This window comes from Heptranchias perlo, chromosome 8 (assembly GCF_035084215.1).
Source record: "Heptranchias perlo isolate sHepPer1 chromosome 8, sHepPer1.hap1, whole genome shotgun sequence".
NCBI classification, from domain to species: Eukaryota; Metazoa; Chordata; class Chondrichthyes; order Hexanchiformes; family Hexanchidae; genus Heptranchias; species Heptranchias perlo.
Window position 1 is genome coordinate 48139375 of NC_090332.1, and position 27946 is coordinate 48167320.

At 42.1% G+C, this 27946-nt stretch overlaps 1 protein-coding gene across 2 annotated transcripts in view; it reads left to right on the forward strand.

Annotated features, from left to right (window-relative positions):
• Positions 1 to 27946, forward strand: part of si:zfos-1056e6.1 (uncharacterized protein LOC107988029 homolog) — a 148448-nt gene that overhangs the window by 37062 nt on the left and 83440 nt on the right. For both annotated transcript variants that reach the window (XM_067988345.1, XM_067988346.1), the window contains exons 3-4: positions 614 to 661; positions 5216 to 5280. In XM_067988345.1, coding sequence (XP_067844446.1) covers positions 614 to 661; positions 5216 to 5280 — 113 coding nt within the window. The remainder of the gene's footprint in view (positions 1 to 613; positions 662 to 5215; positions 5281 to 27946) is intronic.

A 27946-nucleotide genomic window follows, 5' to 3' on the forward strand; every position in this document is an offset into this window, starting at 1 on the left:
TCAGAACTGGGAATGTTCGCTGATGATTGCACAGTGTTCAGTTACATTCACAACCCCTCAGATAATGAAGCAGTCCGTGCCCGCATGCAGCAAGACCTGGACAACATTCAGGCTTGGGCTGATAAGTGGCCAATGAGTTGAATGGCCTCCTTCTGTGCTGTATCATTCTATGATTCAAGTAACATTCGTACCAAACAAGTGCCAGGCAATGACCATTTCCAACAAGAGAGAGTCTAACCACCTCCCCTTGACATTCAACGGCATTACCACCAGGACGGGGTGGGGGTGGGGTGGAGAATAGATTAGAAAAAAATCGTTTGCATAAATGGTTACTATAGACTATAGTTTTTCATGCTGTGGTCTCTGGACCCTAGTAGGTCCAGAAGGCCATGCAGTGGGTCAGTGAAGTCATCAGATTCACTCATATTCTCTTCCTATTTTTTACAGAATCTCCTCCGATGTAGCTAATATCGAAAGACTATTAAGTGGTGTTTCACACACATACTGTAATGTTATTTTGAATTCACTGTATTTTAGAATGTGCAATCATGGACCTACTCATTTATTGGTGCTTAAATTACCAATTGTAACCTTTTCTATTTTTAAATGACAGGCTCTCTTTCACTCCTTTGGGCTAGAAGATACCACCTTTGTTTTGAAGGTAACACTGATCTTTAAAGCTTTTTTAAAATAAATGTGTAAGAAATTGATGATACCATGAACAGCAATTAAAATTTTCTGATTCCACGCTTGAAATTGTAATTTTTTTCTGAAGTACCTGTGTGATGAAAATAGTAATTCTTGCCTTTTGTTTGATATACTTTAAAAGCAATAGTGATAAAGGTTTAAATGGAGGCGATTCTTTCACAAAGTACAAAATGTCTGAAGGAAACAGGCAGCATAGATCATGAATTAGCAAATATGTCTTCTCTTTAGAGGCAGGGTGATTAAAGTGCAGCAGACTACAATATAATTTTCTATTGTTCTCGTGTTAGAACAATCCTGCACTCTCGACCCTATTTCCACAAAACTGCTGATCACCCAACTTCCCTTCCTGGCCCCCATGCTAGCTGCTATTGTAAACTGTTCCCTCTTCTCAGGCACTGTCCCCCTCCTTTTCAAATCAGTCATCATCAACCCCTCCTCAAAAAACTCATCCTTAACCCCTCCTCTGTCCTTGCAAACTACCACCCCATCTCCAACCTCCCTTTCCTTTCCAAAAGTCCTTGAACGTGTTGTCGTCTCCTAAATCCGTGCTCTTCTTTCCTGCAACTCCATGTTTGAACCTTTCGAATCAGGTTTCCGCCCTGCCACAGCACTGAAATGGCCCAAATCAAAGTCACAAATGACATCCTCTGTGATTGTTGTGCACTATCTCCTCTCGACCTCGCTACAGCCTTTAACACTGTTGACTACACCATCCTCCTTCAACGCCTCTCCTCTGTTGTCCAACTGAGTGGGACTGCCGTCTTCTGCTGCTGGTTCCATTCTTACCTATCCAGTCATAGCCAGAGAATCTCTTGCAATGGCTTCTCTTCCAGCCCCTGCACTGTTAACTCTGGAGTCCCCCGTGGACCCCCCCTTGGCCCCCTCCTATTTCTAATCTACATCCTGCTCTTTGGCGACATCATCTGAAGACATGACCTCAGGTTCCACATGCACGCTGACAATACCCAGCTCTCCCTCACCACAACCTTGCTCGGCCCTTCCACTGCCCCTGTGTTGTCAGACTGCTTGTCTGACATCATCTGGATAACCAAAATTTTCTCCAGTTAAACATTGAGAAGACCGAAGCCATTGTCTTTGGCCCCCGCCACAAACTCTGTTCCCTTGCCACCGATTCCATTCCCCTCCCTCACCACTGTCTCAGGCTGAACCAGACTGTTTGCAAAATCAGCATCCTATTTGACCCTGAGCTAAGCTTCCAACCTCATTTCATCTCCATCACAAAGACTGCCTACATCCACCTCTGTAACATCGCTCGTCTCCGCCCCTGCCTCAACCTATCTTATGTTGAAACCCTCATCCATGCTTTTGTTACCTCCAGATGCGACTGTTCCAATGCCCACCTGGCTGGACTCCCATCTTCTACCCTGCATAAAGTTGGGCTCATCCTAAACTCTGCTGCCCATATCCTAACTTGCACCAAGCCCCATTCACTCATCACGCCTGTGCTCATTGACCTACATTGGCTCCTAGTCCACTAAAGCCTTGATTTTAAAATTCTCATCCTCATGTTCAAATCCCTTCAAGGCTTCACCCTTCCCTATCTCTACAACTCTCTGAGAACTCCACGTTCCTCCAACTCTGACGGTTGTGCCTTCAGCTGTCTAGACCCTAAGCTCTGGAATTCCCTCCTTAAACCTCTTTGCCTCTCTTTCCTTCTCCAAGAGGCTTCTTAAAACCTATCTTTGACTAAGCTTTTAGTCACCTGTCCTGATATCTCCTTTGGCTCAGTGTCAATTGTTGTCTGATTATGCTCCTGTGAAGCACCTTGGGATGCTTCACTATGTTAAAAGCGCTATATAAATGCAAGTTGTTGTTGTTAGTCTTTGGAGATAAGGAAATTCCTGGGGTTGGGGGGGGGGGGGGAACATGACTGTTGCAATTATCCTATTGTTTACTGAGGTCTGACGACTGTTCAAATGTTTTATTGCTTGACTAAATTAAAAAAAAGTTGCTTCACTTAAAAAGATCTGAGGAGAATAAATATCCTCGGACTAGCTACTAGTTTTTAGTTTTGTGTTGGTGCCTGATATCCATTGAGGCACATTGAACTTTGTGAACATTTTGGGCTCCTGCATTCCATGTGTAACAACTCATCCTGAAAGATACATCTCGAGACTTTATTCAGGGTACCAAGAGATGATATCCTGAAGACCTGATTTGTCCAACGCAATAGTTCAATTTCAAGAAATTAAGAAAAACTAAAAGCCTTAGTGCTTTGACTTTAACCATGGAAAATCTAATGTTTGACAAGAGTAGATTAATCCCACTGTGTACTGTTTCCAGTTTTCCTGTACAGGGCTTGTGTTGGTTAGTACTGTACCTATGTTTCTGCTTCTCTAAAATCCTCCAAATTGGCAGAAGATGTAGAGGACATCCTATATGTTTTCCAATAAACAATTTAATGTTATTAGGAACACTATCACCTCCAAGTTGCCTTCCAAGTCACACACCATCCTGACTTGGACTTATGTTCGCCAGTAGGCCTGGCAACCAAACTGACTAACTCTCCTCCCTCTCTTAGGTGTAGGTCTCAAGACATAATCTATAACTGGTGAACTCCAGATTTTCAGTGATACAATGCATAGATTGCCTTGAAGGCCGCTTCTTGCCGGGTTGCCTAACCAGCGAATCAGTACCTAACCAGTAGTATGAACAGTAGGAAATCCAGACTGTGTAACTTCATTAGCACAGTCCCCAATCAGAGCTTTTTTCCATTGATTGTCACCTATTTTCTATTGCTAAACTAGCCGTCCATACAGTTAGCAAATTTTCCAAAATCCCTTGAGCCGTAATCTTCTTTATAAGCCTCTGAAAATCGAATGTAAGGAATCTTACAACACCAGGTTATAGTCCAACAGTTTTATTTGAAAATCACAAGCTTTCGGAGATTATCTCCTTCGTCAGGTGAGTGAGTGAATGAGAGGTTCTCAAATCGCATATCTTATATTAGGCTGGGACACGATCACAGCAAAGGTGTTATTGGTGTTCAGACAGGTTAGCCACGGAAAACAGTATGTCCCAGTATACTGAATACACAATGGGTCAGATTACACAGACAAAGAGAGAAAGAGACCCGAAAGGCAGAGAGAGAGAATGTCCAGTTGTATTAAAAACAGATAACTTTTTTTTCCCTGCTGGTGGGGACGCAACCAACAGAGTACCCTTCATCGTCCAGTACTTCCCCAGAGCGGAGAAACTACGCCATGTTCTCCGCAGCCTTCAACATGTCATCGATGACGACGAACACCTCGCTAAGGCCATCCCCACGCCTCCACTACTCGCCTTCAAACAGCCACCCAACCTCAAACAGACCATCGTTCGCAGCAAATTACCCAGCTTTCAGGAGAACAGCGTCCACGACACCACACAACCCTGCCACGGCAACCTCTGCAAGACATGCCAGATCATCGACACAGATACCACCATCGCACGAGAGGACACCACCCACCAGGTACATGGTTCATACTCCTGTGACTCGGCCAACGTTGTCTACCTCATACGTTGCAGGAAAGGATGCCCCGGAGCATGGTACATTGGCGAGACCATGCAGACACTGCAACAACGGATGAACGGACACCGCGCAACAATCGCCAGACAGGAGGGTTCCCTCCCAGTCGGGGAACACTTCAGCAGTCAAGGACATTCAGCCACCGATCTTCGGGTAAGCATTCTCCAAGGCGGCCTTCGAGACACACGACAACGCAAAATCGTCGAGCAGAAATTGATAGCCAAGTTCCGCACTCACCCCACCAGCAGGGAAAAAAAGTTATCTGTTTTTAATACAACTGGACATTCTCTCTCTCTCTCTCTCTGCCTTACGGGTCTCTTTCTCTCTTTGTCTGTGTAATCTGACCCATTGTGTATTCAGTATACTGGGACGTACTGTTTTCCGTGGCTAACCTGTCTGAACACCAACGACACCTTTGGTGTGATCGTGTCCCAGCCTAATATAAGATATGCGATTTGAGAACCTCTCATTCACTCACTCACCTGACGAAGGAGATAATCTCCGAAAGCTTGTGATTTTCAAATAAAACTGTTGGACTATAACCTGGTGTTGTAAGATTCCTTACATTTGTCCACCCCAGTCCATCACCGGCATCTCCACATCTGAAAATCAAGGTAGATTATATTGACTGGATTGCCATCATTAGCCAGTTAAGTTACCTTCTCAAAAAAATCACCTCCAAGGTTTGTGAGTAGAGTCCACATGGAGCAGGTTGTGGAAGGAGCAGGTTTGATGGGCCAGATTGGCTTTTTTGTTGCATTCTTTCCTACATTCTTATGTTGCAATGAAGAAGGCCTGACTACAGAATAAGTTGTACTTTGAACACAACAGGACTATAGTTGGCTTTGGCAGACGATAGTTGAAGAAAATTAGAAAAGTGAATTTACTGTATGGATGAATTTACTAAATATTTACAAAAATGTCAACATTTTTGATCTATTAGGTGTGCTACATGTTGTCAAACATTTTGTTTTCCAGCTTCAAAACAGCCGAGGTTCCTTGATTCCAATCAATGGCAAACTGAATGCAAACAGCAAACACTCGTAAGTCCAAAGTAAATTGCAATTGATAATGTGACCTGTTGCATTTTTCAATCTGTTGTAGCAGAAGTGACTCCAGATAAATACAGTCACTCGTACCATACAACTTTGATGTACCAAGTTCTTTGGAGCACTGTTTGACCCTGAGCTCAGCTTCCCCTCCATATCTACTCTGTGATCAAGATCATTTTCTTCCAGCTCCACTGCATTGCCATCTTCTACCCCTACCTCTGTCTCACCACCACCAAAGCCATAGTTGATTAACTCAATTATCCTAAAGCCCAGCTTCACCAACATTCTTCTAGCCAGCCTCATTAAAAATGCCTTTGCTTGCATCCTCACCCACTCGAGGGCAATTAGGGATGGGCAATAAATGCTGGCCTCGCCAGCGACGCCCACATCCCGTGAACGAATAATTAAAAAAAAGAAGGTCCTGTACTCCCATCCTCTTTGAATCCCAGTGAATTGACTTCAGGGTTCTCATTTTTGCAAACAAATCCCTCCGTTGCCTTGCCCCACCCTACCTTAGTGATCTCCTTCAGCCCTACCTGCCTACATGCATCCTCTGCTCCTCTAAATCTAGGCTATTATTATGTCTCCTACTTCCTCCATTCCATTATTGATGCTTGCTTGCTCAGCCATTACAATTCTGTCCTTTGGAACTCCCCGGCTAGTTCTCACTGCCTTGCCACAACTTTCTGTGGTTTCAAAAATCTCTACAAATTCTTTCTCTTAGACTGTGCTTTTGGCCACTAATCTCTCTGTTTTCCCTTTTACCCCTCCTGCTCAGTGTTCACTGCCCCCCCCGCCACCCCCAATATAAAGCACCTGCATATGAGGAGTATTTTAGAAATGCAAGTTGATGTCACTTCCCTGTACTTTCATATAAAGTTTCTGGTCAAGTGTAACACTGATCTAAACTTACTGTTTGCCCCAGTTGGCCATTTTTTAACGTGGTATGCTGAATATGTTTATTTTGTTACCTAATATCACCTAAAGATGGCACTGAATACTCAAGAAGTCCAATGTTATGCCAATTAATTAAATAAAATAGATGACTAATTTGCCTCACGACACTGTGGGTACTGATTCAGAAAAATCAGCAAATCCAAAAAATGTGAGGGAGCTGAATTAACATGCACATTTCACACTGAAGCATGATGAAAGTATGAGGATTTTTATGTTGACATCCCAAAAGTTAGTGCAGTTGATGTTGTGTATATGCGCTTTCAAAAAGCGTTCGATAAAGTGCCACATAATAGACTTGATGGCAAAAGCAAAGCACGTGAGATTAAAGGGGAAGTGGCTGCGTGGATGTGAAATGGGCTGAGACAGAAACAGAGAGCAGTGGTAAACGGTTGTTTGTCAGACTGGAGTAAAATATACAGAGGTGTTTCCTAGGGGTTGCTATTAGGACCACTGCTCTTTTTGATATATTTTAATGACCTGGGCTTGGGTATAAAAGGCAAAATTTCAAAGTTTGCAGATGACTCAAAACATGGAAATGTAGTAAATAGTGAGGAGGATAGTAGAAGACTTCAGGAGGACATAGACAAACTGGTGAAATGGGCAGACACCATGACAGATGAGATTTAATGCTATGAGGTGATGCATTTTGGAAGGAAGAATGAGGAGAGGCAATATAAACTAAATGGTACAATTTTAAAAGGGGTGCAGGAACAGAGAGACATGTGGGTTCACATAAACAAATCTTTGAAGGAGGCATATGGAATCTTGGGCTTTATAAATAGAGGCATATAGTGAAAAAGCAAGGAAGTTATGCTACACCTTTATAAATCACTAACTAGGCCTCAGCTAGAGTATTGTGTTGAATTCTGGGCACCACACTTTAGGAAGGATGTCAAGGTCTTGTAGTGGGTGCAGAGGAGATTTACTAGAATGGTACCATGGATGAGGGACTTCAGTTATGTGGAGAGACTGCAGAAGCTGGGATTGTTCTCCTTAGAGCAGAGAAGGTTAAGGGGGGATTTAATAAAGGTGTTCAAAATTAGGGTTTTGATAGAGTAGATAGGGAGAAACTGTTTACACTGGCTGGAGGGTCGATAACCAAAGGACCCAAGTTTAAGATAATTGACAATAGAACCAAGGAGGAGATGAGGAGAATTTTTTTTAACGCAGCGAGTTGTTTTGATCTGAAATGCACTGCCTGAAAAGGTGGTGGAAGCAGATTCAATAGTAACTTTCAAAAAGGAATTGGATATATACTTGAAAAGGAAAAAATTGCAGGGCTATAGGGAAAGAGCAGGGGAGTGGGACTAATTGGATAGCTCTTTCAAAGAGCCGATATGGGCACGATGGGCTGAATGGCCTCCTGTGTTGTAAGAGTCTATGATTCGATACAGGCCTGCGTTTGTGTAGCTATCTAGCAGTAACAGTTAACATTCTGATAACTCTTTTTCTGTGTTGTTGCTGTACTGTCATACCCCATTCATAATGCAAAGACACTTTCAATGGTAGCTTTGTAATTTTGGGGGTTTTGCTTTTCTGTTGATAAAACCATGGGGCAGTTTTGTCAGTATGAAAGCAAAAGACTACAATTGAAAAAAAAAATTGCCATCACCAGTCTGACTAGCCAAGACCCTTGGCTAGTCAGACTGGTGATGGGGGGTGGTTTCAATTACTGGTGAAGTGGTTCTCAAATAAAATGAGTTTTGAGGGAAATATGAATAAAATGTTGTGTATACATATATGTAAGGTGAAAATAGAAAGTGTCAAATCGAATAATATTTTACAAGAAATTGCCATTTTGACATAGTGTAGAACTTGCAAGGTTAGCAAGGAAATGCAGTTTTTACTGAGGCCCCCACAAAAAACCCTCAGCCGACTGGATAAAAGAAATGGTTAAAACTGATAGAGGCAGCAAGGTTTCTATTCCATAATTTTTTAAAAAAGGATGTCAGTGCTGAGAAATGGAAATTTTTACCACTTTTCCTATTCAGTCGGAAAATCAAACATTTCCAGTGTCCAGCAACTCATTTATTAATTACAGGGTAAAAACAAATGACATACTGGACTTAGTACTGAAGAAAAATTAGAAGAAAATTGTAATTCCCAGCATCCATTATGCAGGCCAACCGGCATCCAACATTTGCCAGGAGTTTCACATATGAGATTGGGATCACGAGCATGGAGGGCCTGTGTGGTCTGTGCCGGCATCATTTATCTTGCTTTCTCTCATTATAGCAGTACAGGTTCGAGGGGCTGAACGGCCTACTCCTGTTCCTATAGCGCAATAGAATACTTCAGAGTTGGGGCAGTGTCCCATGGGTGTGGGAGTAAACCTTTGTTAAAACTATAGATCCTGTAATTATAGTAAATTGTTCGTGTGGGCAGCACTCCATGTGTCAGTGCACATGTATGGAGCTCTGCTGGCACATTTCACAGCAGTGATAGTAGGCAGTGAAAACAAGGCATCACTAGGAAAGTAAGAGGCAGCATTACATCTTTCAGTGCTGAATGAACATGGCACTAATACATTGTTCTTTCTGTCTCCCCTCTTTTTCTTCTCTGTCTCATCTTTGTTTTTGTCTCTCCACTTTTCTCTATTTCTCCTTCTCCCTTTACAGCCCACCTGGCTGGGATAGCAGTACCTCTGTAGATTTCTTCTGCTTTCCAACAAAAATAAATCTCACAGCCAGGTGGGCTGTAAAGATAGAGAGGGAAATGGAGAAAAATAGAGACAGATAAAGAAGAGATGAGAAAGAGGAGGAAAAAGAGAGAACAATGTTCATGTTCATGCCATGTTCATTCAGCACTGAAAGATGTAATGCTCTCTCTTACTTTCCCAATGATGCAAACAGGAGCCCAGTTTTTACTGCCTGCTCTCATAGCTGTGAAGTTGTGCAAGCAGAGCTCCTTACGTGCTTACACACAGAGAAGTGCATACACACGCACGGGCGTGTATTGTTGCCCGCAGATGCAACGTTTAATGATTTGAAAAAAGACAAATGTCTCATCAACTATTTTCAGTTGTTACAGCGTGAATGCTATGGAGCAGACCAACAGGATTTGTTTATTAGCGTCAAAATGTTACCTTTTTTCATGGGACCTTGCATCAATTGCTTTTATACTGTGGTTGATGTTCATCCTTCCTGGTAGAAGACTACCTCCTTCAAATGATTTCTAATGTAACTGGTTGGTTGCAGGTGATTTTTTTCTGCAGTTACTAGGAGGTGTGATTTGGCCGCTGTAATGATGTCTGAAGAAATTCAATGACTTGGAGCAGCCACATCAGTGATAATGGGACAGTACACTCGGATTATACTGAATATATTTAAGAAGGAGATGGATAGATATCTAGACAGAAGGCATCAAGGGGTTTGGGGGGAGAGCGGGAATATGGCATTGAGATAGAGGATCAGCCGCAATCATATTGAATGGCAGAGCAGGCTTGAAGGGCCGAATGGCCTACTCCTGCTCCTGTTTTCTATGTTTCTATGTTTCTATTAAAACACACACTAGTCATCCTCTTTAACCCATGTGACAAATGCAACTTGCTATTTTTAGCCACATTTACATTTTTTGGCTTGAGACAGTGCCTCAGACATACAGCTGATACCTGAAAACTCATATCTCTGACTTGCCTATGTTGCCTCTGCTTTATATTAATTTACAATTGTGACATTCCATCTCTGGTATAACAACATGTACCAAGATCTGCTGCTACTAGCATCACTCCACTTTGGAATATGTACAAAAAGTAGGATCAGCCCAATAAAAGTTCCCCAAATCGTTAAAAGATACTGTGTAGATTTAGGTGAACTATCTAGCTTTTCCTTTTTAACCATGCACAACTATTGTACCTGCCACTCAAAAATATCAAATTAAAATTTGCCCTCAAGAAAAGTACAACCTATAATCTATTAAAATTCCAGGGTGGTTTTAATAATGTTGACTTGAAGTACCTGTTAAAACCGTTCTATAAAACTTGAAAGGCTTACTGTGACAGTCACAGGGTGGATTTTTCTTCAAAGGCAAAGTTGACCTGTCCAACCTGTTGGTTGGCATTTCTGATGGACCCCATGGTTTGTCAATTAAGAATTGTTTTTGAGCACTATCTGTTTAGAACAATGGAGTTCATTTAATCAAATATTTAATAAGTAAATAATCTGCTTAAGTGAATGAAATCTCAGTGTACAATTCATTTCTTTATGGCTTCCCATGTTTTTCCATGCTTAAGTGAATTGGTTAGCCCACTTAAGTGAATAAAATGTTACTATCTGCAGACCATTTAAAATGGTAGTGATGTGATTCAGTAACTTCAACAAAGCCATCAACAATATCACAATCTGACGACATGATTTGGCCCATCTTGGATTATGAATATTAATAAGAAATTATTTTATGCTATTGAATGATTCGAATGCTGCCTTGTTTAAATTCAGATTCCAGGAAATTTGCAACTCTCCGCTATGAGTAAAAAAATGGGTCTTCCCTGTAGCAAATTCAGCAAGTTTATTTTGGGGTTGTCAGTGGCTGCATGGCATCCATGTGCCAGGAGCCATAGCACCAGCATGGCACTTAACCAAATATAAAAGCAGCTCCAAATTTGCCTCTCACCCATTTGAATTTATGCACCCCTTCTTACTGACTTGGTTTACTTTGAAGTAATTGAGTAACATACAAATCACAGCTGGCTTAGGTAGTGCTAGATGTAAGAAACTTGTATTCTGTTAGCAATGCTAGCTGCTTTGTGCCATGTTAGTGCTGTTGACTCTTGACAAACTTTATTAATAAAAAGCGGGTTTTCCCATTTGTGAAATGGGCAAATTTACTTTGGAGGTACTGTTGCTGTATGAGACCCATGTGTTGGGAGCTGGTGCACGAGCATTGCACAAGACCAATATAAAAGCAGCTGCTGTACTGAGAGCTAGGAACTCTTTCTGGAAGCATGGATCTTGTTGCATTTTAAATAAGAAACTAATCAGCCAGCTTTGATCATCCCATTGATTCTGTTATGTTTTGTTAGGAGACATGGATAAACAAGGGTTACTAACCTCAGCACAGAGATAGAGAGAAAAGCTCCCTCTCTACCAAAACTAAAGAACGAGAGAGAGATAAGTTTAGAGAGGTAATTGCATGTCTTATAAGGACATTTAGATTAGTGATTTGTAGCTCAGAAAGGTAGAAAAAGTGGAGAATTGTAACGGGACTTTGGATTCGACCTGAGAAGTTTGAGCTCAAAGTGCTGTATACTCGATAGACATCGTTCCCCAGAATCAGGTTATCTTGATTTTGTAAGTATTTTACCTTATTTGTAAGGTTAAACATTGAATAAGCAAAACTTTCCTTGCGTTCGTATTATCTTCCCATCATTGAGTGATCTCACCTAAAGCCGACTAGCTAACAGTTTGCCATTTTAAAGCAGCCAACTGTTTTCAATATTATATTGGGGCACATTCACCCTGCTCTGGGTTACCGTTTTCCTTATTGCTGCCATTCTTCGCTGGCCAGCAGCCTCTTGTCATTCATATCAATTCCCAACTCTACAATCACTTCATTTCTAGGCCAAAGACTCAAGGTTTTGTATTTAATATTCTAAAACATCACAGCTGACTGACCAGTTCTACCATTAAAGCTGGCTGAGACAAATGTACTCCAGTAAAACAATGAAAGTACTATGGACGTTAAATTGGGCGTATAATGCCCATTGTTTTGGTGCTATGCGGCCCCCAGGAGATCCAAAATGCTGTCCTGGATGCGCATGCACCAGGCTTCTAGCGTGACGTGCACCAGATGTCATCTCGGTAAGGGGTATAGCGCATGCGCGAATAACGAACTCCGGCATCATGTAAAGTAGGGAGAAAATGTGTTTGATCAGTGTGCAACGCTGATTTAAAGTGATAGACACCATTTTGGGACTTAACGCTTCACTCAATGCACTGTCTTAACACCATGACCATCCAAACATGCCTTAGAGTGCCTAGAGGACTCCCCACCAATGATATTTAAAGGGACCATGCAGGATTTACAGGTTAGTTTCTAGATTATTACTTCTGGCTGCTGATGCATTTGTAACTGTTTTTGGAAGTCTCCTATACTTGAATACTAGGACACGGGGACATAGCCTAACATTTAGAGCAAGGACTTGCAGGAGTGAAGTGAGGAAACGCTTCTACACGCAAAAGGTGGGAGAGTTTGGAACACTCTTCTGCAAACGGCAGTTGATGCTAGCTCTCCTGTGAATCTCAAATCTAAGATTGATAGATTTCTGTGAACCAAGGGTATTAAGGGAAATGGGGCTAAGGCGGGTATATGGAGTTAGGCCACAGATCAACCATGATCTCATTGAATAGCGGAACAGGCTCGAGGGTCTAAATGTCACTGCCACTTGTTGCCTCCTGATAAGCGCCACCTTCTCCTGCAAGAAAGCGGGATGTGTGTCTTAGTGATGTGCCTGTCATGGTTGAATAGCAGTGTATGTTCCCTGTAAGTTGTGGGTGTGCGGCTTACAACAGTGGTAATGTGTAATGGTGAGTGGAAGCATTTGATTGGTAGAGTTGCATATTGGTGGAAAGAGTTTGTTGTTATGTGGGTGATGGGGGTGTACTGCGTGGAGCAGTGGATGCCTCTAGTGGTACAGTTGGTAGGAGACGCCACGAGACAGTTGACCTCATTCACCTTGACCACCCATGTCAAAGCATTGAACTTCTTCCTGCACTGCATCCATGTTCATGGTGCTATGCCTCCCACTGCCTTTTGAGCATATGTCTGGAGGGCCTCTTGCCCTGCCCCCGCCACCCCCCCCTCCCCCCTCCGCCATGGATATAGGATGCCCTTCCTTCTGTCCACCTCTTGCACCAAGGCCTTTAGTGCATCAGCACCTTGGTGCGTGCACTCTTGCAGGTCTGGTACCAACTTGGGCTGGCAGATTAGTGAGGTATGGGTGAGGTGTGGCATGCAGATTGGAGGATGTGGGATTTAGTGGTGCAGAACCTTTATTCAATGTTTTGAAATAACTCAACAGTTTGTAAACATAGGGACAGGACCTGCATCTGTGTTTTACGTGTGCGATGTCTGATCTCCGTTCAGACTCCGTGCACACCCGTACCTTATTAACAAATAACAGGTACCGGCTACCTTTAAGAGATTTTGGCTGGCTTTCAGAGAGACAGCCTGCCTTAAGAGATTCGGGCTCCCCCTACTGTTGGGAAATGCAAATGTCCTTGAATCTTCGCGTCAAAGCAGGTTTTTAACGCTTGGCTGAGGGAAGTGCTGAGGCAGGACGAATTCCTCTTCTTGCCTGCAACCAATTTAACCCCCAAGTACTTTAAAATGGTGAGAACAGGAAAGCCAATGGCAAAATGGGAATTAAGTCAGAAAATAACTTTGTATAATAGTCTGGATAAGTGAACATGTTTTGTTAGCAAATAAGCTATTTACTTAAATTGATTGCACTGTATATGTTTATTTCTTAATCTCCATGTTTCTCTATGTATAATTGCACAGATGCTGTAGCAGTGATGGAGCAGTGAGTGGAGGCAGGCAATATTGTGCAGGTGGAATAAACAACGGTGGTAGGTAGGGAATTCCAAGATTTTGACCCAGGGATGATGAAGAAATTATGATATATGCTACAGGTATTTAAAAGGAAAAGAGTAAGTAAAGTGAGCGTTGGTCCTCTAGAGGGTGAGTCTGGGGAATTAATAATGGAGAAAAAGGAAATGGCGGATGAATTGAACAGATATTTTCCTGTCTTCACTTTAGAGGATACGAATAACATGCCAGAAATAATTGTGAATCATGAGGTAAAAGGGAGGGAGGAACTTAAAACATTTAGAATCACCAGGGTAAGGGTTTTGAAAAAATTATTAAAACTAAAAGCTGACAAGTCCCCAGGTCCTGACGGACTTCATCCTAGGGTCTTAAAAGAAGTGGTTGCAGAGATAGTAGATGCATTGGTATTAATTTTCCAAAATTCCCTAGATTCTGGAAGGGTCCCATCAGATTGGAAAATAGCAAATGTAACTCCTCTATTTAAGAAAGGAGGGAGACAGAAAGCAGGAAACTACAGGCCAGTTAGCTTAACATCTGTCATAGGGAAAATGCTAGAATCTATTATTAAGGAGGTTATAGCAGGGCATTTAGAAAATCTCAGTGCAATCAGGCAGAGTCAACACGGCTTTGTGAAAGGGAAATCGTGTTTGATTAATCTATTAGAGTTTTTTGAGGAAGTAACAAGCAACTTCGATAAAGGGGATCCTGTGGATGTGGTGTACTTGGATTTCCAGAAGGCTTTTGACAAGATGCCACATCAAAGGCTACTAGACAAAATAAGAGCTCATGGTGCAGGGGGTAACATATTAGTATGGATAAAGGATTGGTTAGCTAACAGGAAACAGACAGTAGGCATAAATGGGTCATTTTCAGGTTGGCAAGACGTAACGAGTGGAGTGCCACAGGGATCAGTGCTTGGGCCTCAACTATTCACAATCTATATCAATGACTTGGATGAAGGGACCGAATGTATGGTTGCTAAATTTGCTGATGACACAAAGGTAAGTAGGAAAGTAAGTTGTGAAGAGGACATAAGGAGTCTGCAAAGGTATATAGATAGGTTAAGTGAGTGGGCAAAAATTTGGCAGATGGAGTATAATGTGGGAAAATATGAACTTGTCCACTTTGGCAGGAGGAATAGAAAAGTAGTATATTATTTAAATGGAGAGAGATTGCAGAACTCTGAGCTACAGAGGGATCTGGGTGTCCCAGTACATGAATCACTAAAAGTTAGCATGCAGGTACAGCAAGTGATTAGGAAGAAAAATGGAATGTTGTCATTTATTGCAAGGGGAATGGAATATAAAAGTAGGGATGTTTTGCTACTGTTGTATAGGGCATTGGTGAGACCATATCTAGAATACTGTGTGCAGTTTTGGTCTCCTTATTTAAGACATAATTGCTTTGGAGGCGTTTAAGAGAAGATTCACTTGACTGATTCCTGGGATGAGGGGGTTATCTTATGAGGAAAGGTTGGACAAGTTGGGCCTGTATACACTGGAGATTAGAAGAATGAGAGGTGATCTTATTGAAACATATAAGATCCTGAGGGGACTAGAAGGGGTAGATGTTGAGGGGATGTTTCCCCTTGTGGAAGAGACTAGAACTAGGGGTCACAGTTTAAAAATAAGGGGTCTCCCATTTAAGACAGAGATGAGGAGAAATTTTTTCTCTCAGAGGGTTGTGAGTCTGTGGAACTCCCTTCCCCAGAGAGCGGTGGAGGCAGGGTCATTGAATATTTTTAAGGCTGAGTTAGATAGATTCCTGATTACCATGGGAGTCAAAGGTTATGGTAGGTAGACGGGAAAGTAGGGCTAAGGTCACGATCAGATCAACCATGATCTTATCAAATGGCAGAGCAGGCTCGAGGGGCCGAATAGCCTACTCCTGATCTTAATTCGTATGTTCGTATGTCCAAATTGGGATGCTGTTTGATTTGGAAAGGAATTTGGAGATGATGGTGTTCCCATAGCATTGCCACTCATCCTCATTGGATGTTGCCAGCTGGAAGGTGCTGTCTAAGTAAGCTTAGTGAGTTGCTGCAGTGCATCCAATAGATAATACATATTTGTGAGTGCAGATCTCAAGTAAGTCACTATTTGGGATTGTGGCCTGTGACAAAAATTTAGTAGGGCTGATTATCATCTCCATAATGCCCTGAAATGGGTGCAGAGGGAGTGTAACGGAGTGCTGAATTAAGTGGAAATCAGTTCCACCGATTTTTGGCCCCGTTCATGTTTCCAGTTAGGTATGAACCACGTGGTAGAAGCTCCCATCCGAAGCAGGCAGGAGGTTTGTTCTAATATGTAAATGGGACATGGAAGTCTCCTGCTTGATTCCCAGCTAGAGGGCAAGCTGGATGACAAATTTCCGTGCTTAGGAAAACTGGAGTACAAAATTGCTCAGGGTGGATGTTTCAGGTGTTTAACAGGCACTTAATGCTACTTCGGCTTTCTTTAGCCTTTGTGCCAGTTGCTCTTATTTTTGTTTGCCCACAGCACCAATACTAGCATCAAGGGTTTCCCAATAGGCATCTCTGAGTTGACGTATCTGGAAAAAGAGCAGTTCCAGTGGAGGGAGGTTAGGCTGCTCTGTGTCTTATTGCTAACACCTGTGCAACCAAACCTACAGGCATAAGTGAAATAATCTCACATCGGCAGACGTTGTGCTGGTGGAGGCTTCTGTTAAAGGAAGCTGTGATAGCAGACCTCCAGTGGCACCACAAACTTATGTGAATGTCTGTTATGCTGCATATTCTTCAGAGGCGCTCCTATCACAGTATGTCTTGCTTTAAGTTATAGTACATGAAAGAAGTTTTGCCTGGGTAATTAAGAGCCAGTGTGCCTGACTGGCTGCACCTGCCAAAATATTATCAATTATTTCTGCATGCCCTGGCACACCTAGCTGGCAAAGACTTTTGGGGACCTGTCTTCTCAGCGTGTGGGTCAGCAGAGAGCCATATGCAGAGCAGCGCCATGTGCTGCAAAGATACCTTCAGCTGTCACGCAGCATAGGACTGGCACATGCAGGACCATAACAGTCAACTTGCTGCAGTGCTGATCTATAGGGATGTAGCGTGGCACAGAGCACAGCACTCCTCACAAACATCTCATACTTTGACATCAGCAAACATCAAACTGGCTCTGTCTGCAGACTAATGCCTGCCACTAGTGTTCCCTTCCCTTTTGCCCACTCCTTCAGCCTTGGTAAAGGCTGCTAGTGGGTTGAGAAGCATTTTGAGTCTCTTCAAAGGCTTTCTGAATTTTTGTCTCATTATTGTGACACTCCGTTAAAAGCCCAACCTCTTTAAATGTGACTTAAACAAAGATTTCCTCTCTTACCACTGATGTCCTTCACCAGATCCATCTGAGTCTGTACCTAGTGATTGTGAATAGTTGTGTGAATGATCTTATATCAGAGAATTCAGTGCTATTTGTAGTTCACCTTTTGGGCAGGATTTGCACCAGTTCTTAACTATTTAGAACGGACCTAGACTTGTAGATGAAAATCGACCCCAGTAACTACTTATAAAGTGACCCAATATGACTTGAACCATAGTGTTCTATAGAATATTTAATCATCTATATCATTGCTTCAACCTTAAAACTAAATTACTGGTGTTACGTAGATTAGTAACATTCAAAGATCTGGACAAATGAAGTGGCTGGGTTAAGGAATGGTAAATAGATGTTAATGCGATTAAATGTAAGATAATGCACATTGGTGTGGAAAACATTTACAAAGTGGATTGGTTTTGATTGGCACAAGTGTAAAGGGAAAAGATTTGTTTGTGAGTATTAATCATTTCTTGGAAATGCAATCCCTATGCTGCCTCTAAGACTAATCACATACTGGGATACTTTCCAAGGGTACTTGACTCTAAGTCAAAACAAGTTGTTTTAATTATATGTAACTTGGTAAGGCCAAAATAAACTTGCTGTCTCCTTTACTAGTGTTAAATTAATTGGTCTGTAACTTGCTGATTCATGTCTCAATCCTGTTTTAAATATCAAGTTTACTTGAGGCACTATCCAAAACCCTCATTTTCATATGCTTGCGTGTTTATAGAGTTCTTAAAAATTTAACCACTGACTGTTTCTTTAATTAGTTAAAGATTTTAGGGTGTATCCAATCTGGTCCAATTGTCCTGGAGTTGTTTAATAGTTTAAATTTCTTCATAACACTTTAATCTACATTGGTTGTAGATTCTTGTGCTCTTGAATTTGATAATGAACAGGAACAATGAACAGGAAAAGAAACTCACTGCAAGAAGTGTAAAGAGTGATTGGGTTTGTGGCTATGGGAGGAATAAGTCAAAATAATAGGAACATCTCTGATCATCATATAATTAGGTTTAATCTTTTTGGCCAATCTAAGGCAGGTCCCAGATTTTAAGAGGGCTAACTTTACAAAAATTGCTGAAGATCTGACAAAGTTGACTGGGCAACCCTACTAGATGGGCAATTAAGTGCTGAGGACAAATGGGATCTATTTAAAACTATTCTTAAATAGAATGAAGCCATGTATGTCCCAATGGTTAAAATTAGGCACATAGCAAAACAAAACTATTATGGTTGACAAGGAATGTGCAGAGGCAAACTCAATTGAAACAGAAAGCACTCTACACACTTAACGGCATTTAACTCACAGAACAGGGAAAAGTGTTGCATGCAATGAAGGGAGACAAAAACAGCTATAAGAGTAGCCACGAGATCTCTGGAAAAGAAGATGGTGTGTAATTGTGGCAGTAATAGCATAAGCTTTTTCAGCTATGTCAGAAGACCATTAAGGACCAAATAGGGCCACTAAAGGATACTGTAGGGCAGATTCAAACTGATTCTCAGGTTATGGCAGAGCTGCTAAATGACTCTTTTGCATCAGACTATACTCCTGTAGATGATGCTTATGTTCCAGAATGTGCTGTATTGAATAGCATTATTAATATTAAAATAGATAGAAATGTCATCTTGGATAGATTAGGAAAGCTCAAAGTCGATAGGGCTCAAAGTCCAGATAAAATCCATCCAAGGGTAGTTAAAGAGATGGGACAGGTGATCTGTGAGCCCCTTGCCTGTATCTTCAATAGTTCAGTAGAGTCAAGGATATTTCCCTTAGACTGGAAGCTAACTCATGGAGTTTTTGATTGGTGAGTAATATATTTTTTTGCTCTCTAAGCTAGGGGAGTGGTTTAAACTGGGAACCTATAACTTGCTAATAATTTATTAAATTAATAACTTAAACTAGATAAATTAATTCATTTAAAAAAAGAACTAAAATAAACCAAGTGATGTAATTACCTAAAATTTTAATTAAGTAAATAAATAAAACAAGGTTAGATAGAAATGGCAGTGTTGGTGGTGTGCCATAACTGCAGCATGTGGGAGTTGTGCAGAGCAGCGTGATCCCAGGCAACCACATCTGCAGTGAGTGTCTGCAACTCGAGGAACTTTGGCTCAGAGTTATTGAGCTGGAGTCCGAGGTCCAGACATTGCAAAGCATCAGGGAGGGGAGATTTAACTGGACATTTTGAGCCAGGAGCCAGTCACACCCCTTAGGTTAGGTAGTGGTTTAGATTTGGTTAGTGGTCAGGGACAGGAGGATGTGACAGCGAGTCAGGCAGGTAAGGGAACCCCAGATGCAGTGGTGGAGGAGCCTCAGCCTTTGCCCTTGTCCAACAGGTACGAGGTACTTGCTACCTATGGGAAAAGAACAAAGACTGCAGGGAAGAAGGGCAAATTGACCACGACACCATGGTACAGGAGGCCATTCAAATGGGGGAAGTGAAAAGGAATATGGTAGTGGTAGTTAGGGGATAGTATAGTTAGGGGGATAGATACTGTTCTCTGCAGCTGCGTACAGGAGTCCCGAAGGCTGTATTGCCTGCCTGGTGCTAGGGTTAAGGAAATCTCCTCGCGGCTGGAGAAGAACTTGAAGCAAGAGGGGGAGGATCTAGCTGTCATGGTCTACATAGGAACCAACGACATAGGTAGAACTAGGAATGAGGTTCTGCTGAGGGAGTTTGAGGATCTAGGGTCCAAATTGAAAAGCAAAACTTTAAAGGTAATAATCTCTGGATTGATGGGTGGAGTTAAGATAACAAGGGGCAGAAAACACTGGTGGGAGTAGTCTGTAGGCCCCCTTACTGTAGTTATAGTGTTGGATAGAGTATAAATCAGGAAACTAGAGGAACATGTAACAAAGGTAATGCAATAATCGTGGGGGACTTTAATCTTCATATAGACTGGGCAAACCAAATTGGCAAAAGTAATTTAGTGGACGAGTTCAAGGAATGCATTAGAGATATTTTTCTAGAACAATATGTCGAGGAAACAACTAGGGAACAAGCTATTTTAGATCTAGTATTGTGTAATGAGACAGGGTTAATTCTTAATCTTATAGTTAAGGATCCTCTGGGGGCGAGTGATCATAATATGATAGAATTTCATTATTGAGTTTGAGAGTGGTGCAGTTAAATCCGAAACTTGGTCTTAAATTTATACAAAGTCAATTACGTAGGTATGAGGGGCCAGTTGGCTAAAGTAGATTGGGAAATTAGATTAAAAGATATGATTGTAGATAAGCAATGGCAAATATTTAAAGAAATAATTCATAATTCTCAACGAATATACCTTCCCTTGAAAATAAATACTCCACAGAAAAAGTGATCTAACCGTGGCTAACTAGAGAAGTTAAGGATAATAAATTAATGGAAGAGGCTTACGATGTTGCCAAAAAGAGTAGTAAGCATGAGGATTGGAAGGGTTTTAGAAATCAGCAAAGGATGACCAAGAAATTGTTAAAAAGGGAGAAAATAGAATATGAGAGTAAATTAGCAAGAAATATAAAAACAGATTGTAAGAGCTTCCACAGATAAAAAGGAAGAGACTAGCGAAAGTAAATGTGGGTCCCTTAGAGGCTGAGTCAGGAGAAATTATAATGGGGAATAAGGAAATGACAGAGACGTTAAACAAATATTTTGTATCTGTCTTCACAGTAGAAGACACAAAAAACATACCGGAAATAGTGGGGAACCAAGAGTCTAATGACAGTGAGGAACTTAAAGAAATTAATATTCGTAAAGAAAAAGTACTGGAGAAATTAATGGGACTAAAAACCAACAAATCCCCTGGACTCGATGGCCTAAATCGTAGGGTTTTAAAAGAAATGGCTGCAGAGATAGTGGATGTATTGGTTATGATCTTCCAAGGATCAGTGCTTGGGTCTCAGCTGTTTACAATATATATCAATGACTTAGATGAGGTGAAGGAGTGTAATGTATTCAAGTTTACTAATGGTACAAAGCTAGGTGGGAGTAAGCTGTGAGGAGGACGCAAAGAGGCTGCAAAGAGATATAGATAGGTTGAGTAAGTGGGCGAGAAGGTAGAAGATGGAGCTTAGTGTGGGGAAATGGGAAATTATCCACTTTGGTAGGAAGAATAGAAAAGCAGAATATTTTTTAAAAGGTGAGAAACTAAGAAATGTTGGTATTCAGAGGGATTTGGGTGTCCTTGAATCACAGAAAGTTAATATGCAAGTACAGCAAGCAATTACAAAGGCAAATGGTATGTCAGCCTTTATTGCAAGAAGGTTGGAGTGTAAGAGTAAGGAGGTCTTGCTGCAGTTATGTAGGGCTCTGGTGAGACCACACCTGGAGTACTCTATACAGTTTTGGTCTCCTTACCTAAGGAAGAATATACTTGCCTTAAAGGGGGTGCAATGAAGGTTCACTAGATTGATTCCTGGGATGAGAGGAGAGATTGAGTAGAATGGGCCTATATTCTCTGGAGTTTAGAAGAATGAGAGGTGATCTCATTAAAACGTATAAAAGTATTAGATGGCTTGACAGGGTAAATGCTGAGAGGCTGTTTCCCTTGGCTGGAGAGTCTAGAAATGGGGGTCATAGTCTCAAGATAAGGGGTCGGCTCTTTAGGACCGAGATGAGGAAAAATTTCTTCACTCAGAGGGTTTTGAATCTTTGGAATTCTCTACCCCAGAGGACTGTGGATGCTCAGTCGTTGAGTATATTCAAGATTGAGATCGACAGATTTTTGGACACTAAGGGAATCAAGGAATATGGGGATAGGTCGGGAAAGTGGAGTTGAGGTAGAAGATCAGCCACGATCTTATTGAATGGTGGAGTAGGCTCCAGGGGCTGTATGGTCTACTCCTCCTCCTATTTATTATGTACTCGTTTAAAAAAAAGGGGACAAATCAGAGCCAGAGAACTATAGGCCTATTTGCCTGACATCCATTATTGGGATAATACTAGAAAGGATCGTAAGAGATGCCCTTTATGATCACTGGGAAAAGGAAGGGGCCATTAGAAATTCACAACACGACTTCTGAAAAATAGGTTGTGCCTATCAAATTTGAGAGTTTTTTGAGTACGTCACCAGGGTAGTGCGTGAGGGATGAGGGAAATCTGTCTAGATATTATCTACTTGGACTTTCAGAAAGCCTTTGATAAGCTACCTCACACAAGGTTACTTGATAATGGAGAATCTTGTGGTATCAGTAGGAATTTGAAATGCTGGGTTAGAAATAGGCTCCAATCCCCCAGCCAAAACGTTTTAGTTAATGGATGTAGTTCAGCCCGGAGACTTGTTACCAGTGGTGTCCCCCAGGGATCGGTCTTAGGCCAGTTACTCTTCACGGTCTTTATTAATAACCTGGACAGTGGTGTTGGGAACATGGTAAGTAAGTTTGCAGATGACACCAAAATCTGTGCTAAGATTAAGATGGTGGAGGCGTGCAATCAAATCCAAGAAGATTTAGATATGCTAGGGGAGTGGGCAACACAATGGCAAATGGCGTTTAATTTAGCTAAATGTGGTGTCATGCATGTTGGTAGGGCCAACACAGAATACACTTATTATTTGCATGGAACAATACTGAAAGAGTTCGAGAGAGAAAAAGATCTTGGTGTTATTGTGCAGAGATCACTGAAGGTTCATGAGCAATGTCGAGAAACTGTAGCTAAAACTAACAGGATATTGGGTTGTATTAATAGAACCATTTAGTTTAAATCAAAGGACACCATTTTGACACTGTACAGGTTGCTGGTTGCTACATCTGGAGTACTGTGCCCAGTTTTGGTCCCTTCACATGGTGGGTGATATAGTGGCTTTGGAAAAGGTCCAGAGCAGAGCTAGGAGAATGATTCCTAGCTTAAAGAACCTCAGTTACTCAGATAAGCTCAAGGATCTTGGTCTATTTACTTTAGAGCAGTGTAGACTTAGAGGTGACCTGATAGAGGTAGATAAAATAATTAAAGAGCTGAATAACATCCCTATTGATAGATCATTCCAGATTGGGGAGGACCAGGGGAGACGAGTTTAAACTATGTAAGAGTAGGAAGAAACTGGATGTTAGGTGGTGGTTCTTCTCCCAAACAGTAGTGAGCCTCGGATACATTGTTGGCTGGTGTGGTGGGTGCTGACTCTTTGGGGGTAGTTTTAACCCCCAAGAACGGGTGGGCTGGGGGTGGGTGAATTCTTCAGCAAGACCACATCCTGGCTCCAACGTGCCCACTTCCAGGTTTAGCCCAGGTGTGTTTGGATGCGCCCGCGCAAAAGAAATAAACGGGCCTTTTTCAGGTTGGCAGACTGTAACTAGTGGGGTACCGCAGGGATCGGTGCTTGGGCCCCAGCTATTCACAATCTACATCAATGATTTGGATGAAGGGACCAAATGTAATATTTCCAAGTTTGCTGATGACACAAAACTAGGTGGGAATGTGAGTTGTGAGGAGGATGCAAAGAGGCTTCAAACGGACATAGACAGGCTAAGTGAGTGGGCAAGAACATGGCAGATGGAATATAATGTGGAAAAATGTGAAGCTATCCACTTTGGTCGGAAAAACGGAAATGCAGAGTATTTTTTAAATGGTGAGAGATTGGGAAATGTTGATGTTCAAAGGGACCTGGGTGTCCTTGTACATGAGTCACTGAAAGCTAACATGTAGGTGCAGCAAGCAATTAGAAAGGCAAATGGTATGTTGGCCTTTATTACAAGAGGATTTGAGTACAGGAGTAAAGATGTCTTACTGCAATTATATAGGGCTTTGGTGAGACCGCATCTGGAGTATTGTGTACAATTTTGGTCTCCTTACCTAAGAAAGGATATACTTGCCATAGAGGGAGTGCAACGAAGGTTCACCAGACTGAATCCTGGGATGGCGGAATTGTTGTATGAGGAGAGATTGAGAAGACTAGGCCTGTATTCTCTAGAGTTTAGAAGAATGAGAGGTGATCTCATTGAAACATACAAAATTCTTACAGGGCTCAACAGGGTAGATGCAAGGAGGATGTTTCCCCTGGCTGGGGAGTCTAGAACCAGGGGTCACAGTCTCAGAATAAGGGGTAGGCCATTTAGTACTGAGATGAGGAGAAATTTCTTCACTCAGAGAGTGGTGAATCTTTGGAATGATCTCCCCAGAGGGCTTTGCAGGCTCAGTCATTGAGTACATTCAAAACAGAGATCGATAGATTTCTAGATATTAAAGGCATCAAGGGATATGGGGATGATGCAGGAAAATGGCGTTGAGGTAGGAGATCAGCCAGGGACCCCGTGATCAGCTGACCGCCCCCCGCCTCCCCCCGATGGTGGATGCCTCCCCGATGGTGGACGTCCCCCCGCCCCCCCAAACCCACCGATCTCCAAGTCCCACCCGATGTTGTCCACGTCCCCCCACGATTTCTTCCATGGCCCACGATCCCTCCCTCCCTTCTTTCCGATTCGCGGCTCCTTTCCCTTCCAACAGGCAGTCAGCCTGTCGATCTGGCTGCCTGGCGTGTGGGAAATCCAGAAGCACAAATAGTTACCTCCAATTGAGTTGCAATTGCAGATTGCGACACCCTCACTTGACTTCCGGGTTCCCCACGTGAATATCTACATTCATGCTGGGTTCCCAGCTCCGAGCAAAAATCATGCCCATTGCCTTCAAGAGGGAGCTGGACCAGTTCTTGTCTGGGGCAAAGATCGCATCATATAGAAGGTAAGTATCTTTATAGATAACACTTGTTTTATGTGAGTGATCTCCTGGACTGGTTTCAATCGCCTGAGGGGGCGGGAGAGAGATTTTCCAGAGTATTTTTTCCCTTATTGGCCCTGGGTTTTTTCTCTTTTTGCCTCTCCCTGGGGATTACATAGCTGCGGGGGGGGGGGGGGGATGGGGGGGGAAGGGGTGGAAGGGGAGGGAAGAAGTGTTTAGTCATGGTGGTCTGGCCATCATGGTGTGGAGCAGGCTTGTTGGACCAGTGGGTCTTTTCCTGCCCGTGAATTTTGGATGTTCGTATTTGGGAAAAGAAGCAGAAAGTGGCAGGAAAGGCACCAAAACAAGACATTTAGGTATTAAATTTTGATACTCCAAAATAACAATCTTTCCATTAACTTTATTTGCCCATTGCCTTATTGTGATATCAGGGTGATCAGATCAAAGATCATTTGAGTTCAGGAAGAACTGGACACAGTACTCTAGATGCGGTCTGACCAGCGACCTGTATAGTGTCAAAATGGTTTCCTTTGATTTATACTGTATGGTTCTAGTAAAAGCTAATCCCTTGTTTTCAACATCTTCCTGAAGTCAGATGATCTTTTAAACCTGTACACTCCCTTATATAACAGTATTTGATTAAAAAAATATTATGTACTGTCACTGATGTATTAATCAAAATAGAGAATGTAACAATCTGAATAAAAATATCATATATCCACAAGGGTGGATCGGTAAATGTGTCTGATATAAACAATAAATTGGCATTAATAAAATCTTTTGAAAGTAAAGTTTCCATTTTAATCATTATGCCATGGATGATTATTATTCACAAAAATTTACTTCATGATAAATATAACTTGCCTTCGAATGCACATTGTAACATATTGGGGAAAAAGTTATTAGATATAATTTTGCTGAATAAATAGGAAATAGTGTATGTAAGATTATTTAGAAAACTTCAGCAAAAACACTAAGATCCATTTTAAAATAAAAGTCATGGGTCTCCTGTGATGTTGCTCAGGGAATTATATGGATCAAATCTTATATCTCTCCACCCTTGCTATTTCCCAATGTTTAGAACACCATCGGAAGTTGAACTGATGTTTAGGCTGAGATGCTGAAGTTTTTTGTGTTTATTGTCCAGTAACACAATGCTAGATATTGTATAATTTGGTTGATCCCCTTTTGTGTAGGTTTTTATTTTTCTGTGTCTTCCATTCTTTGTAACCCTCTTTCTTTGTCTCTGTATTCCTCTAACACTTTTCCTTGTTGTCACACCTGCTTTATTTTTCTCTCTACTTCTCTGTTTTGGGACAACTTTAACTGGGCACCGAATCGGCACCCGATAGGCAGGACGATCTGGCTGTCCGCCTGATGAAATGTGTGAGAGGCCCGAATTATTTTGATGGCTAGGACTCATTAGACTATGACAAGCGAACTGCCCATATGCTTTTTGGCGTAATTGGGCAGCTCGCCAATGGGGAGGGGAGCGGGAATCCAGGTGGGCCCAGTGTCAATATAAAGAGAGGCTGTATCTCTTACATTGACCTCTTAAAGCGAGGATGTTGTCTTTTGTTCTATACATTGGGAGGTGAATCTGAAGGACTGCTGTGGCACACACATGAGCATTGAGATTTTTGGATGCTGCTGTGTAGATCTTGCTGCATGAAGTGAGGACATGCAGGGACCTCTTCTTCCCCTCCACCAGGACTAGAGTGCTAAGGCAGACGCTGCAGCAGGTGCAGAGGAAGATTTTGAAACAAGTAAATGTGGTGAGCCTCATCCCCCCAGGATGTCGCTGCAGTGCCGAAAAAGGTTTAATGATCTGATACGCTCAGCCAAGATACAATTTACTTCTTGTGATGTCTCCTTCTCTGCATCACACCTTGCTATAGCACTTTGCTTCTCCCCTTCACATCATCCATCCCCCACTCCACCTGCTAATACTCCAGTTAACAATGGGAACTAAGGCTACCTTACTTCTAGTTTCAGCTGCACTATCAGTAGTGGGGAACATGCTAGAATCCATTATAAAAGATTTGATAACAGAACACTTGGAAGGCATTAATGGGATTGGACAAAGTCAGCATGGGTTTATGAAAGGGAAATCATGCTCAACAAATCTACTGGAGTTTTTTGAGGATGTAACTAGTAGAATAGATAGGGGAGAACCAGTGGATGTGGTGTATTTGGATTTTCAGAAGACTTTTGATAAGGTCCCACACAAGAGGTTAGTGTGCAAAATTAAAGCACATGGGATTGGGGGAATATACTGGCATGGATTGAGAATTGGTTAACAGACAGGAAACAGAGAGTAGGAATAAACAGGTCTTTTTCCGGGTGGCAGGCAGTGACTAGTGGGGTACCGCAGGGATCAATGCTTGGGCCCCAGCTATTCACAATATATATCAATGATTTGGATGAGGGAACTAAATGTAACATTTCCAAGTTTGCAGACGACACAAAGCTGGGGTGGAATGTGAGCTGTGAGGAGGATGCAAAGATGCTCCAATGTGATTTAGACAAGTTGGGTGAGTGGGCAAGAACATGGCAGATGCAGTATAATGTGGATAAATGTGAGGTTATCCACTTTGGTTGTAAAAACAGGAGGGCAGATTATTATCTGAATGGTGATAGATTGGGAAAAGGGGAGATCCAATGAGACCTGAGTATCCTTGTACACCAGTCGCTGAAAGTGAGCATTGAGGTGCAGCAAGCAGTTAAGAAGGCGAATGGTATGTTGGCCTTCGTTGCAAGAGAATTTGAGTACAGGAGTAGGGATGTCTTACTGCAGTTATACAGGGCCTTGGTGGGACCACATCTGGAGTATTGTGTTCAGTTTTGGTCTCCTTATCTGAGGAAGGATGTCCTTGCCATGGAGGGAGTGCAACAAAGGTTTACCAGACTGATTCCTGGGATGGCAGGACTGATGTATGAGGAGAGATTGGGTCGACTAGGCCTATATTCACTCGAGTTTAGAAGAATGAGAGGTGATCTCATCGAAACATATAAAATTCTAACAGGACTAGAAAGACTAAATGCAGGGAGGATGTTCCCGATGGCTGAGGAGTCCAGAACCAGTGGTCACAGGATACGGGGTATGCCATTTAGAACCGAGATGAGGAGAAATTTCTTCACTCAGAGGGTGGTGAACCT